The 13,384-nt window shown below is 34.6% G+C and overlaps 1 protein-coding gene across 1 annotated transcript in view; it reads right to left on the reverse strand.

Annotated features, from left to right (window-relative positions):
• The window catches only part of LOC145692250 (uncharacterized), a 55,123-nt gene extending 43,134 nt beyond the window's left edge, over positions 1 to 11,989 (reverse strand). The window contains exons 1-2 of the mRNA XM_081767545.1: positions 11,861 to 11,989; positions 731 to 826 (exon numbers count right to left, since the gene is read on the reverse strand). Coding sequence (XP_081623671.1) covers positions 731 to 826; positions 11,861 to 11,989 — 225 coding nt within the window. The remainder of the gene's footprint in view (positions 1 to 730; positions 827 to 11,860) is intronic.
• Between the last annotated feature and the right edge of the window lie 1,395 nt (positions 11,990 to 13,384).

The following is a 13,384-nucleotide window of genomic DNA, read 5'->3' on the forward strand; positions in this document are numbered from 1 at the left end:
GATTGATCAATTGCAATTGATTTCAATTGATTTTGCCCAACACTGATATATATATATATATATATATATATATATATATATGTGTGTGTGTGTGTGTGTGTGTTCGCGCGCAGGAGGTGGTTAAGTTTTTAAATTAAAATGTATTCTTATGAGGTGATTGAATACATTTTTTAAAAGTGCATTAGTAAGATTTCTATAATTACGATGTTGGTTACTTTATTTCCACTAATGAAGTGATTGAATCAAATTATCTTCATCCATGGATACCGGGACCACACTAGCGGTCCTGGTTTGTGTGATTATGGTTTAATTAGATTCTGGTAAGTAATTCGTTTTCCATGCCAGCTTAGGGAACGTTTTGTTGAATGTGTGTACCTACACATCTTAAATTATTGTATGCGATCAATGAACTACTCAGGAATTCTATCATCTCTAAAGGTCCATGACGAAGACCTCCTTCATAAATTCTTCTAACATATGTCTCCCTAAAAGAAATATTTGCTTTAAAATTTTCTCAATGTTTCTGATCTTCAACAATCCCTTTCATAATGTGCCCTTGATTAAAAGTGTATAAATTATACACTTTTTATACAAATTACTAATATTTTTAACTGGCTTACAAATCTCATCATTTCGGTCCCATTCCTAAAATTTCAATGATACCTTTGGATCATCCTTCCCTTGTGCATATTCTTGAGTTTATGAATTGTTCTTAACATACCATAATTACCTCATTTAATTCACTTGGCTCCGTCTGCAACACTTCTTTCTCGTACCTATCTATCTTCCAGGAAATTTGGTCCAAATCGGAATCTGCCTTCTTTACCTGTGGAAACAAAAATTTGTTACTAATTCATTGAATCTTATATGCAAAAATATAATTTAATCATGGAGAAAGCATAATATGTTATAAAAGGCCAAGAGGTAGATTGATATTAAACCACACACAGTTAACACAGAAGGATCCTTTTATTAGACCTAACTGGTTATGAATTTCAAATTTATTTCTGAATACATTCGATAAGTATTCCTTAACTTTCTTCGACTGGAATAAAAAAAAAAAAAAAAAAAAATAGCTCCCTTTCCCCCTTTTCTTGTTTGTTTCGGAGATACCCATTCGTTCTAATTATTCAAAAAATATTTTACTATTTGTGACTATACACTTTCTTTAAATATATATAAAATAATACAAGTTAATCACGTAGTAAACTTAAGGGACTACACTTTTATTCTTACAGTTTTACGCTTGACTTGTCTTAGGTTAACCTGACACATGCATATATTAGTAATTTGAAGAAGGGTTATAACAAGAGAAGATACTGAAGTATTTTGTGCGAATTACGGAAGATCTGCTATTCCTGTTATTCCCTTTAATTACTTTCAAATTTACTATCTCGATAGCTGACTAATGATAACATTTTCTCGAAGTAATGTTGACAGGGATTTCTGAAAAAAATAAATTTTATGAAGGAAGATAACATACTGGTCAAAATCATCAGTAGTCAAATAGTATGTAATGATGACTATGTACGACACAGTTTTGTTAAAATTAACCGCTCACTCACCTGTTCACGCGCCTCCGATGTGTTAACTTGGGATGATTTGTGATCTCATTAGATGATTACAAGTTTTAAATGTTAAAGTTTGTGTACATAGATTCGTATTGTAAATAATTTCAATTTCCATCTATAACAATGTTCAAGTTTTTTAGCAACAATTTACAAAAGTTGTAATAGTCTTTATCTTAAGTTAATTTGAACATTACTTTTATCTCTGTGAAGTAGAATTATTGAACCAGTTTGCTGCTGTGTAATGAAAAGTTTATTCATTTCTTTAGTCCCAGAATATAATAACTTATTGTTCACAATTGTTCTTCAAGTTGTGAGAACTTCTTGATAACGGGCTTCACACGCAATCGAGTTGAGAGTGGCAGAACTGTATTAGCAAATGGGAGCTCTCTTGCAGACAACACGAGTGGAAAATAACGTTTGAGGATTTTGAAAGTGTGATTTTTACCGAAAATCGTCCCAGATTTGAGACAAAATTGCCCGCTCAAGACAACGGGAAACGACTGCTGCAGCTAACTACTAATGGATTGTGGTGTATAGCAATCCTTTTTGAGGTGTATAGCAATTGACGTGTACCTTTTCTATATATAATTCTTTTTGTGTTTATTACTTTTCAATACTATTTTGATCTCGCAGTAACGTTAAGTATGTAATATCGCTCAAAGTCAATTTAGATCGTGATTTATATCCCAACTTTCCCATATAGACGACACATGCAAAAAATTTTCTTTCTTTTTTTTTGTAACTCATAGCATTTCTATGTTCTTATACTCTTTCTCTGATATATTCGTTCAAGATAATCATCTTGATTAGTGTTTTATTGGTATTCTTTGTGGCGAAATAAAAGGAAAATTATGGTATTTCTTTCATCTCTTTATATTGAACGTTACAACAGTCTCTTTGTGATGGTAGCTTATGTGAATGCACATGTGCTCACGGAACAAGTCTATTATTACAAATGGATTGGATGGCCCCAGGTTCGATTCCCAAACTTGAAAAATAATCGAACATTAAGAAAATCTCTACACACAGCTGTCGGGATATGTCTCAAATCAATGATCTTTCCTATTGTAACGGGGAGTGCACGAATACTTATTATAGCGGTAATCCTGTCCGCCATATTTAAAGGTGTTACAGGTATATCTTGTTTAGCGGATTTTAATTTGTGAATTTATTTTTTAAAATTCTGCCGATCTTTTTAGTTTAATTTTAGAAAAATGAATTTTTCTATTTCCCCTCTTGTTCTAGCAAAATGTTTAGTGTTCCTTGGGAAATATCTTTACGTGTGTAATACATATAGTGAGCAATGAAAACGATGTGAGAGCTTTGCTCTTGGCTATGCAAAGCGATGTAAGGCAGATAATTAAAAGCTTCGTGAAAAATTGACGGTAAATAGTGAAAACCTTCGAAATTATCTGAATAATTAAATCGAGGTATTAGTGAAAAATTGATGGCAGGTAGTGAAAAAAACTTCAAAGTGATTTGAGCTAAGTGCGTAGCGAATTAAAAATTTAAGCAGATGAGTGTTGAGCTAAATTTCAATCTGAAAACGAAAATATAAGATTGTAAACAGCAGTTGATTACTGAATTGCAAAAAGTGAAAAGGCCCATAAAGAATTAACAAAAAGTTGCAGTGTGTGATCAAGTGATTGTATCAGTGGCGTGCGAACGGAACTGATTTCCAAAACAGCTGAATGCGCCAATATGTACCGTACCCTTTTGGTAATATTACATTGTGGTATGATGCACCATATATAATCAATCTGTGCCCATATCTGTTCGTTTGTTATTGCGTGATTGTACGTTAATATGTTTGTTTTCGAATTAATTAACTAATTATTTTTTAGGGCGTGATGGTATCCTTATTTTTTTACCTGTACACCATGTTTTGTTTTCATAAAAGTTAATAGCGTGTGCATCAAAATGTACAATTTATTCCTTCGTGTGAGTGAATAGTATGAGTACCCGGATAAGAAACACCTGTTTTCTTAATCTGAACCGATATCATTTTAATATTTACTATTGCCACTGTTACAATGTTTTAACAATCAAATATAAGCTTTCTTACGAACGTAAAAGTGTTCTTGTTCACCTCAACCATAGGTTGGTGGGCAACATGGAAATTTTAAAACTTTTCTCTCGCTTGGAAGAGCTGTTTCATACTTTGATAAGGACTCTTCTTTGTAACTGCATCTAGATACTCTATCCTTGGTCTTCCTCTTTCTGGTTTTCCTTCTGCCTTTCCCTCTATCAGCACAGTGACCCAATCGGAGTGTCGAATAAGATGGCCAAGCATGCTGTTTCTTCTTTTTCCTATTATCTTCATGATCTGTCGTCCTTCATTAGCTTCCTTCAGTATCTCTTCATTCCTTTTCCTTTCGGTCCATGATATGCGCAGCATTCTGCACCACCACCACATTTAAATGCTATCAGCTTGGATATTTCACTTTTTCTCAATGTCCACGTCTCTGATCCGTACAGCACCACGCTACATACCAGTGTCTTAATAATAAATTGTTTACGAATGTTCAGCGACATATTTCTTGATGTTAGTAGTCCTCTTTTCCTCTTGAATGCCTGTTTAGCCTGTGCTATTCTGAAACTTACGTCTTGTTTACTTCTTCCGTCTGAAGATATTAGACTTCCTAAATAGGGGAACGTCTTAACGTCTTCGATTTTCTCTCCATCTAGCCATACGTTTGCCTCTTCCTGTCCTGCTCTCATGCACTTTATCACTTTCGTTTTCTTCTTATTTATCTTCATTTTGCATGCTTTTTCCAGTTGGTCGTTCAAGTCTGAAAGTGCTTCCTGCAAGTCCTCATCGTTCTCCGCTATCAATGCTGTCATAAGCAAACCTTATTGTGCTGAAAACCTGACCGTTTACTTTTACGCCTTTTTCGTTTTCCTCAAAGAATTCTTTCATAGTCTCTTCTATACAGACGTTGAACAGGAGAGGTGAAAGTCCACATCCTTGCCTCACTCCTTTACTTATTCTTGCTTCCTTCTGATCTCTTCCTATAACAGCTGTCTGGTTCCTGTAAAGTTGGTATATTGTTCTGTCTCTGTAGCCTACCCTCAGCTTCTTCAACGCTCTGAACATGATATTCCAACCTACGTTGTCAAAAGCTTTCTCTATATCTACAAATGCTATCGCAATTGTTGTTCTGATGTGCTGTTCCATGATCAACAGTATACTCAATATTGCTTCTCTTGTTCCTCTTTTCCTCCTGAATCCAAACTGGTCCTTCAATAACTGTTCTTCGATCTTCTCTCTATTCGTTGTGCGATAATTTTGCACAGTATTTTTGATGCATGAGAAAGCATACTTAACGTTCTGTGTTCTTCGTATTTCCGCGCGCCTTTCCTCTTTGGGATAGGTACCAATATGCTTTTCTCGAAGTCTCTTGGTATTTCCCCCCGAGATGTACATTTCATTAATAAGATTAAATGGTTTCTTCTTTGTTGCTATTCCGAGATTCTTAATCACTTTCGTTGGTATTTGATCTATTCCTGGGGCTTTACCGTGTTGCATTCTCTCCAAAGCATTGTCAAATTCGCACTGTATAATTTATGGTCCTAATTCATTTTCATCGACGTCTTCTTACTTCTCTATCTCTTCTTCGTTCACTCTGTCCCCTTTGTAGAGTTCTTCATGTATTACTTCCATCTTCTTGTTATCTGCTCCTCTTCTACTAGTGTTGTCCCGTCCTTGTCTATGATAATGTCTGTGCGTTTCTTCTCACCAAACTGTTTTCTAAACTTTCTATATGCAGTTTCTGTATTGCATTTGACTACATTTTCCTCAATTTCTTTGCATAAATTGTTTATCGAGTTTTCTCTGGAATTCTTTACTTCTCTGTTGATGTGATTTCTGCACCTTCTGTATTCCTCTTCTTTCTTCGTTATCTTGAACTGTCTTCTTTGCTCCATCATTTCCAATATTTCTGCTGTTATCTAGGGTTTATATTGGGTTCTCGTTCCTTTTCCCATGTGCTCGTCGGCAGCTTTTGAGCATAAAGAATTAGAAAGTAATCACGTACATCATCACAAAAATGGTCTATATTATACGTAACCAATACGTATTTTAACTAATTATTATTTGGTCATGAATATCTGAGAGCGGTAAATCGAATTATTAAACACTTACTGTATACACTCGTATCTTGAAAATTATGCTGTAACACGATTACTCTTGAGTTTGAGTCGTTTGTTCTCCGATTTTGTTCTATTACCGGAAGTGACGCTTTCTGTTTCGTATAGTTTTAAATCAGGAAATGTATACTTTATAAAGTGCTCTATTCGTCACTATAAATAGTTATGAGATTTTTAATAATGAAAAATAGGTATATCCGTTAACTTTTCTCATAACATTATATTTATTTATAGAATGTGGATACATATGTATCTTGATTTGGAACACTGGAAGGAAGTTTTGTTTTAAGAAGAGAAAAGTTCTTTTGAAGCACACCAAAACAGGGATAGGAGCTTGTGATAACTGAAATTATTTAAGTGGCGAATTGCCCAGGGAGGATAAACAGTGTAAAAAAATTTACTATTCGAACAAACCTAATTTCGAAGCATGTTAGGTATGTAACAAGCTCCGGAAAAATTATATAATTAACGTTTCTGGCAATCTCTGTGTGCAATATTTATTCCGCTATTCCATGGCCGGGAGCATTTAATCAAATGCAAGATTTTGTCGCCTTCAGGGCGGATTTTCACCTAACACGAAAGGAAAACATGTGCACCGTTGGGGACAGAATCTTGGAGTTGGTTTTTAAGTAGCCTCATTATCAAGGTAATATGTTTTTGATTTTTAACCTTCATCAGGCAGATAAACTCGATGTCCATGGTGGCGTCCCATAATTGTATCGTGGATCCCGCCTTATAAGTTTGAGCAACTTATTAAAGTGAACTAGTATTTCAGTGGTAGACTATCAAAATCAGTGATCGAAGTGAGATGGTATGCAGTGGTATGCCATACCGCCTCTGGTTTCTCAGTAATCAAGACATACCATCACTGGAGAGTAGATGCTAAATAACTTCAATAAATCCTTTTTATACTCAGTAATTGACGAATAGCTTTCCACGTCGAAGATTTTATTTCTTTTGTAGAAATAATTTCTAAGGTGACAACACGGACTGCTCAAGCAGACATTATTTTCTTCTATTGGTGCTTGTTCTTGCGTCGAGTACCAGAAACTTCAATTTTGAAGAGTTCAACACCAACTGAATTATTTTCTAAGTTTTATTAAAATAACGTAAGCTGCTTGATCGTTTGTTTTGTCTCTATTTAATTCAACAAAGGTGAAGAAATAACAGTGACAAAATTTCCTATATGACAATATTTCTGTGATAGAATTACTGGAAACTTTTATCTCTTGTCTCAAATACGATATCTAAAATATGTAATTCTTTATTTAATAATAATAATCTATTTTGATTATGCTGCATAGTTTTGCTTCAGTTGAAGATTAAAGAAAACAATTTCAAAAACTTTTTCGAGTTCATTCATTGTACTTGTATTATGCTCTAAAAGACATTGGTGATGAAATTATCGTGACATTATTTTCGGTGACGAAATTACCTTTGTGGTAATATTTTGGTGACAAAATTACCGGTGACGAAATTACCGTGACGAATTTTCCGGTGACAAAATTACCGCCGCCCGGTGTTAGCATGCGGGGTCAGGTTAAATTCAGTTCTACTCTGGTTTTCGTTTATTGCCAGTTTATCACTGTTTATTTTCATGTTTTCTTTAAATGTAGCCTTTAGTAATTTACTGTATTAAAAAAATGTTTAAAACACTTAATGACTTTTTTCTTCGTTCTTGCTGTCGGGTATGTGACATGAGGGTAAAATCCACCCGAACTTGAGGGTTTCCACATATACATACAAATCAACTGAGTAGTAGTAAGGGCGAACTCAACATCGGATAATTTTCTTTAAATTCGAGTGATAAGTTTCTAAACTTAATACTTTTATCAGATTTCCAAGGGAAGGTTTTCGAATATTCTTCCTATCCCCCAAAATACAGGAAGTTCACTGATATATGAAAATAAAATAAATAATAAAAAAAAAAAAAAAAAACGCGATTTTATCGAAAATGACTAACGATTCTGCTCGTACATCAATATTTCATTACCACTTTTATTATCTGGTATAGGTTATTTCTGTGGTAAAAATACAAAAAGGTTAGTTTACTCTTGCCTATGAGTTTTTTCGTGATATTTTCTCAAACATGAGTCAGTTAATTTTGTTCGTAATTGATAAATAAATGGTTTATTAATAACCGGACAATATGACATAACTAATTTTTCCTGAAAAGATCCATAACGGGTCGTTTACTCTTGACGCAGAAATTTTTTCGAATTTCTGAAAAACGCCTTAGGTGATAGTTCATATTTCATAAATAAATGTTTAATTAATAGCCTGCAATATGGAAACATCCACACGAAGCAGTTTTGAAAATGAGTTTCTACTATGTTCAATATGTAATGTCTATGAAAAATATACACTATTAAGCAGCAGATTGCGTCAATTATGTCAATTCTCCTAATAATGATGCATATACTACTTACAAACATAGTAAAACGATTGAGTTTTTAGTGAAATAAATTATTTAAATGACAAGTATTGAGTGTTACATAATATTTTATGGCAATATACCTTAAGTTGACACTTATCTAGGAAGGTTTGATAGTACTCCCAACACTGAGATTGAGAAATGCTTTAATAAGTTAATATAAATTTATGAGTGTATTTCCTGTAAATGGGTGTAATTTTCAATTCTGGTCTTAGTTATGATCTCTTTTGGGCTTACATCTATTGTACTTTTCAGGTAAGTGTTCGTAAACATATCCCCGTCATGATGAGATATAATACAATGTTGAAAAATATTCAACATGGCCGGTACCTCGAATTGAACCAGAACTTTTACGGCTGGGAAGCAAGCAAGCAAGCAAGCAAGCAAGCAAGCAAGCAAGCGCGCACGCACACACACACACACACACACAGACACACACACACACACACACACACACACACACACACACAAAACAAAGCTGTACAACGATTTGATATTTGACTTAGTATGTAAGCATTAATGGTGAAATAGGATTATTATTAGATTTAAATATTTGCACAAACTGAGGTTTGGAATAATATACGAAGAAAGAAACATTATATCTCGTGGTTTATTAATTCTTTTTTTACAAGTAATGTCAAGATCACGTGAAAAAATAGCTACTTTCTGAACCTATTTCGCTATAAATTCTTGTAAAGTTGAGAAAGTACTTAAAATAAGCAGCACATTGTCAAAATGGCAAGAATCGTCATCGAATTTCGATATTCAAACTCAATTATTTGCTCCGTGTTATCAGGGAAATATCGGATAGTATCTTGTTCAAGGTCAGGATTACTACTATTTAAACATACTTCGTAGGTAGCTATAGCTTTAATGCTGGTGATGATTTCTTCGAATATTTTTTTCAGGGAAGCGTCGGATAAAAAAAAAAAAAAATATTTGCATTAGTTGGTGAAGGAGTGTCCTGCACAAGAGTGAAATGTAATTTATCTTTGTTATTGGGATCAGGTTTATTTGTGTTCGGCCGGAGGGAACCAAGTTCCTGGAAGTATGCCTGGAAGAAACATTGTTGCTGGTTGCGCTAACCTTATCTTTCACTTTTCTTTCTTTTTCTTTTTTCGTTTTTGTAAATAGCATGGCATCATTTATTTATTTATTTATTTATTTATTTATTTATAACAGGTTTCAGATACAGCACTAGGCCATTTTACTCTGAAACATTTCAACAATTTGATAACAATTTGAGGTCAAGATGGTACAAGACAACCGCGACATTTCAAAAATAGCTTATTTATAGATTATCTGAAAGTGTACTCACTTGAAAAAACATCTACAGTTTCTGGTAACTGATTATAGATACTGATAATTTTGTTTAGAAGGGACCTTTGGACAATATTAACTCTCACCGCTCGAGTGTAAAAGTGATCACTAGACCGTGTTGTTCTAGCGGGTACGCGAAAATTGATCTGACTTAACAACTGTTCATATGATATGTGGCAATTTACAATTTTTTGCAAAAATATTAGGTCAGAAATTTTGTTTTTCACTAAGAGAGGTTATATATTGAGGGATTTTAAAACTTTATTTTTTGGAAGTGTTCGGAGGTGAGGTACTCGGTAGGATACAATGGCTAAAAAGAAATTAATTACGGAATTTAATTTTTTAAATGAGTAGGGCAGGCCATAGACCAGACAGGAGAACAATACTCAATAGTGGGAGCAATATATGATTTATAGATAATTTTCAATTCGACAAGAATTGTCAAATGCTATTGACAGTCATAATTACAAAAAACTAATGTCCAAATATTAAATTAAATCTTAAATTCCTAGTCGAAAGGCATCAGGTTCGATAAGTTTAGCGAGCCTATATGAGAAGTAGAACCCGAACCGCATGAGCTCCCGCCTAGAATCGAACAGGGCGCCCCGCACAGAGGACGCGTACGCTGACTATATAGCCACGGAGGAGCTCTCATAATTTGCGAATTCAGATTAGGAAGTATTGGATTTAAATACAGTTTTCTCTGTGCACTCAAAATTAATTATGAATTTTAATTAGGAAATAGTCTCGTTTTGTGCAATAGGAAATATTAGTTTATCCGAAATCGTATCTTGTATGGAAAGACTGAAACTAGATTGGAATGACGATTTCTGGTGAGTCTACCAGCAAACCTCAGCAACGATTCGCGAGGACAACACAAGAACAGGTTTTCTCTTCTGAAAACAATAAGACCAGACCAGGGAGAAGGCCGTGGAAAGGGCAAGAAACCACCTGCTGCTCGAGAACCCTTTCATCTGAGCCGTTTTTACGCGCCGTATTTACGCTCGAAGTTAAAAGCAGCCAGACTTTTCCAGCGTATAAAAATTCGGTACGTAAACGTACGCCAGGTCCCATACACTAACGTATTGACAGCTGCTAACAAGACTAGCGCATGAAATTTTATGGCTACGATCGAAAAATACGTCAATGTATGGCCGGTATTACGGGTCGTAGCCGCATGAACAATTAACGGATATTAAATACTTAAGTACTTCTCCAATAGTTGTAGAAATTCAGATTTTTAATAGGCGGAGTTTTTGAGAAAACGGCGGCCAAACATGGCGTCTTAATGGAAGTTTTAGCTTTCCATCATACTATAACGTACGATGTAATAATCAGAAACGTAAGTCCTTACATTTTCAAGAGATATTATCGAGTGGATTTCGATTCTAGAAGCAGATGGTTGATACAACTCGTGAGGACAGAAACAAAAATGTTTGACGTTAGCAGAATTTTAAAGTTGGCAATATTGCGAGTGAATTGCGCGATTCCTATTGGACCTACAGACGAATTTTGCCCTTCCACCGAAACACACTACTTTAGATTCTTCCTACTATTGCAATTATGTTACTAGGTACACTTGTTTCTCTACAATAAAACTTAATTTGACATGTTTTCCAGTTTTTCGAGCAATCCTAGAGGAGGGCAGCCATTTTGGAAGGCTGTATATCGAAGGAAAAGTTTTTTTCACCAAAAAGAAAAAATACGGGTCTAATAATATTGCATGTAGATCCCATATTTAAAAGAATGAATGAAATCTGAGACTATGATGGGGACCAGTTTTGTTTTGCCTGGACGATTTGAAATGGAATCGGTCTATTAAACTTACTAGATGTTATGATTTAAATAATCAATTTTTTAACGCATGTGTAATTATTATGAGGCCGATACACTACAAGTTTAACTGAAAGAAAACCTGATAGTGGTGTCAGAAATGAAGGAATTCGTTCAGTTCAGTCAGTTCTTCAGGAGATTATTTGGACTGAACAAACGAACCGTCTTTTGCAAGGATAACTATGTTATTAACTGAAGGGAACGCACAGTTGTCTCAGTTCAGGTTCTGTCATCATGGCAGCTAGTAAAAATGAGATATTGTTTGTTGGCTTTTATCGAAGCCTACCTTCTCATCCCGAACTTTGGAACACGCAACACGTGGATTATGCGAATAGGTATAAAAGAAGGGAGGTGTATGATGTGTTACTTACAAAGTTAAAAGATTTGGAACCTGAAGCGACACGTGATACTGTTATTTAAAAAAAAAAAAAAAAAAAAAAATCCTACGGCCGGCATTTAGGGAGGAATTGAGGAAAATGAACGAATCCAAGAAATCGGAGACTGGAGGTGAAGAAGTGTACGCTCCAAAGCTTTGGTATTACAATGAACTTACAATAATTCTACTTGCTGCGAATACGTACACAAGTCCGTAATGCTTGTAGAGGTGAACTCCATAGAACATCTGATGAAACTGAAGTAAGTGAACTGAAGGAGTGAAGTCGATTAACTGACGGTACTCCATATACTATCAGTTCAGTTCATCATATGATCGGTCGGTTAAGTCAGTTTCTAGCTGAGTTGGACTGATCAGTTAAAACTGATAGGTATGGACCCCTCTACTATAGTAATGTTTAGGGGATCTAACAAAACACGTTAAAATTGAAATTTGATAATATCATATACAGTGCAGTGTCCCAATTTTTCAGAGGGAGTGCCCGAAACATAGAAAGTACGAGAGATGCACAACAATTGAAAGCGTTCGAAATGTGGGTATGAAGAATGGAAAAAATACCGTATGAAACAGAAAACCAATACGAACATGTAAGCGAAAGTTCGGGAAGAGCAAAAGTAGAAACAGAAAAGAAATAAGAAGAACAAACGAAGTGAGTAATTCCTACATTAAAGCAAAGAGAGAACGAAAGATCATAGGGCATGGAAGCTGTTGAATGTGCAGCAGTGTCCCTTTAGTAGTCTAATAGCTGGAGCAAGTGCCTTTGATAAACAAAGCCCTGAGTTCCCGGCGGGAGAACCTATTTTAAGTTGTATTACTCGTTCTATGCTTTGCTGGTGACAAATGACATAAATATAAATCAACTAATCAATCAACTGTAATAGTGACAGAATATTTTTAAAAATAATTTTTCATTTATAAGATTTAACCATGAATTACTCAATTTATATACTGAATTCTACCTATATATTGAACGGAATCCAAACCGCTTCTCGGCTTACATCCAAGAGAACTTGTCCGCCATTTGAACTCGAAACCGAGACTAATTGGCCACAAATACGATACGTCTACCGACTCACTCACGAAGGACTCCTGGTAAAAATACGTTGACTGATCTTTACATATTTGTTAATATAAGAGTCATTAGTACAGAAGGACAAAAAGATAAACAACTGCACAAGTGGATCCATTATACAGAATTATATATGGACAATTTCAAAGTACTACAGAGTACAGAAGAACTAATTTAGTCCAAGTCAGTTCACTACGACTTTTATTAGTCCAAGTTAAAGAAATATAACGACTTACTTTGCATATCAGTAGGAAAACTAAAGATACGAATTATTTGAATCCACTTTGGCTCTGACTCATTTATACATAAATAGTTACCAAAGATACTTGTTATTTCAATAATTGCCTCTCGTGGGGTTTGTATGACCCCCTCCCCAAAAAAGTAAGGCATTTTGATGTATTTTATCAATAGTAAATATTATTAAAACGAAACAATGTTTATAATTTTCCTTTGGTTGCATAACAATAATAATAAACTATAAAAAATCACAAAAGAAACATCCATAAAGTTACATAAAAAAAGTTAGTAATATAATCTCTGAGTAAAGAATGGGGAATTTAGGTCTGAATATAGTACGAATAATATATGGGAGTGAAACGTGATAACCCACAAAT

Source organism: Thermobia domestica, chromosome 8 (genome assembly GCF_964235325.1).
Source record: "Thermobia domestica chromosome 8, izTheDome1.hap1.1, whole genome shotgun sequence".
In the NCBI taxonomy this organism is placed as follows: domain Eukaryota; kingdom Metazoa; phylum Arthropoda; class Insecta; order Zygentoma; family Lepismatidae; genus Thermobia; species Thermobia domestica.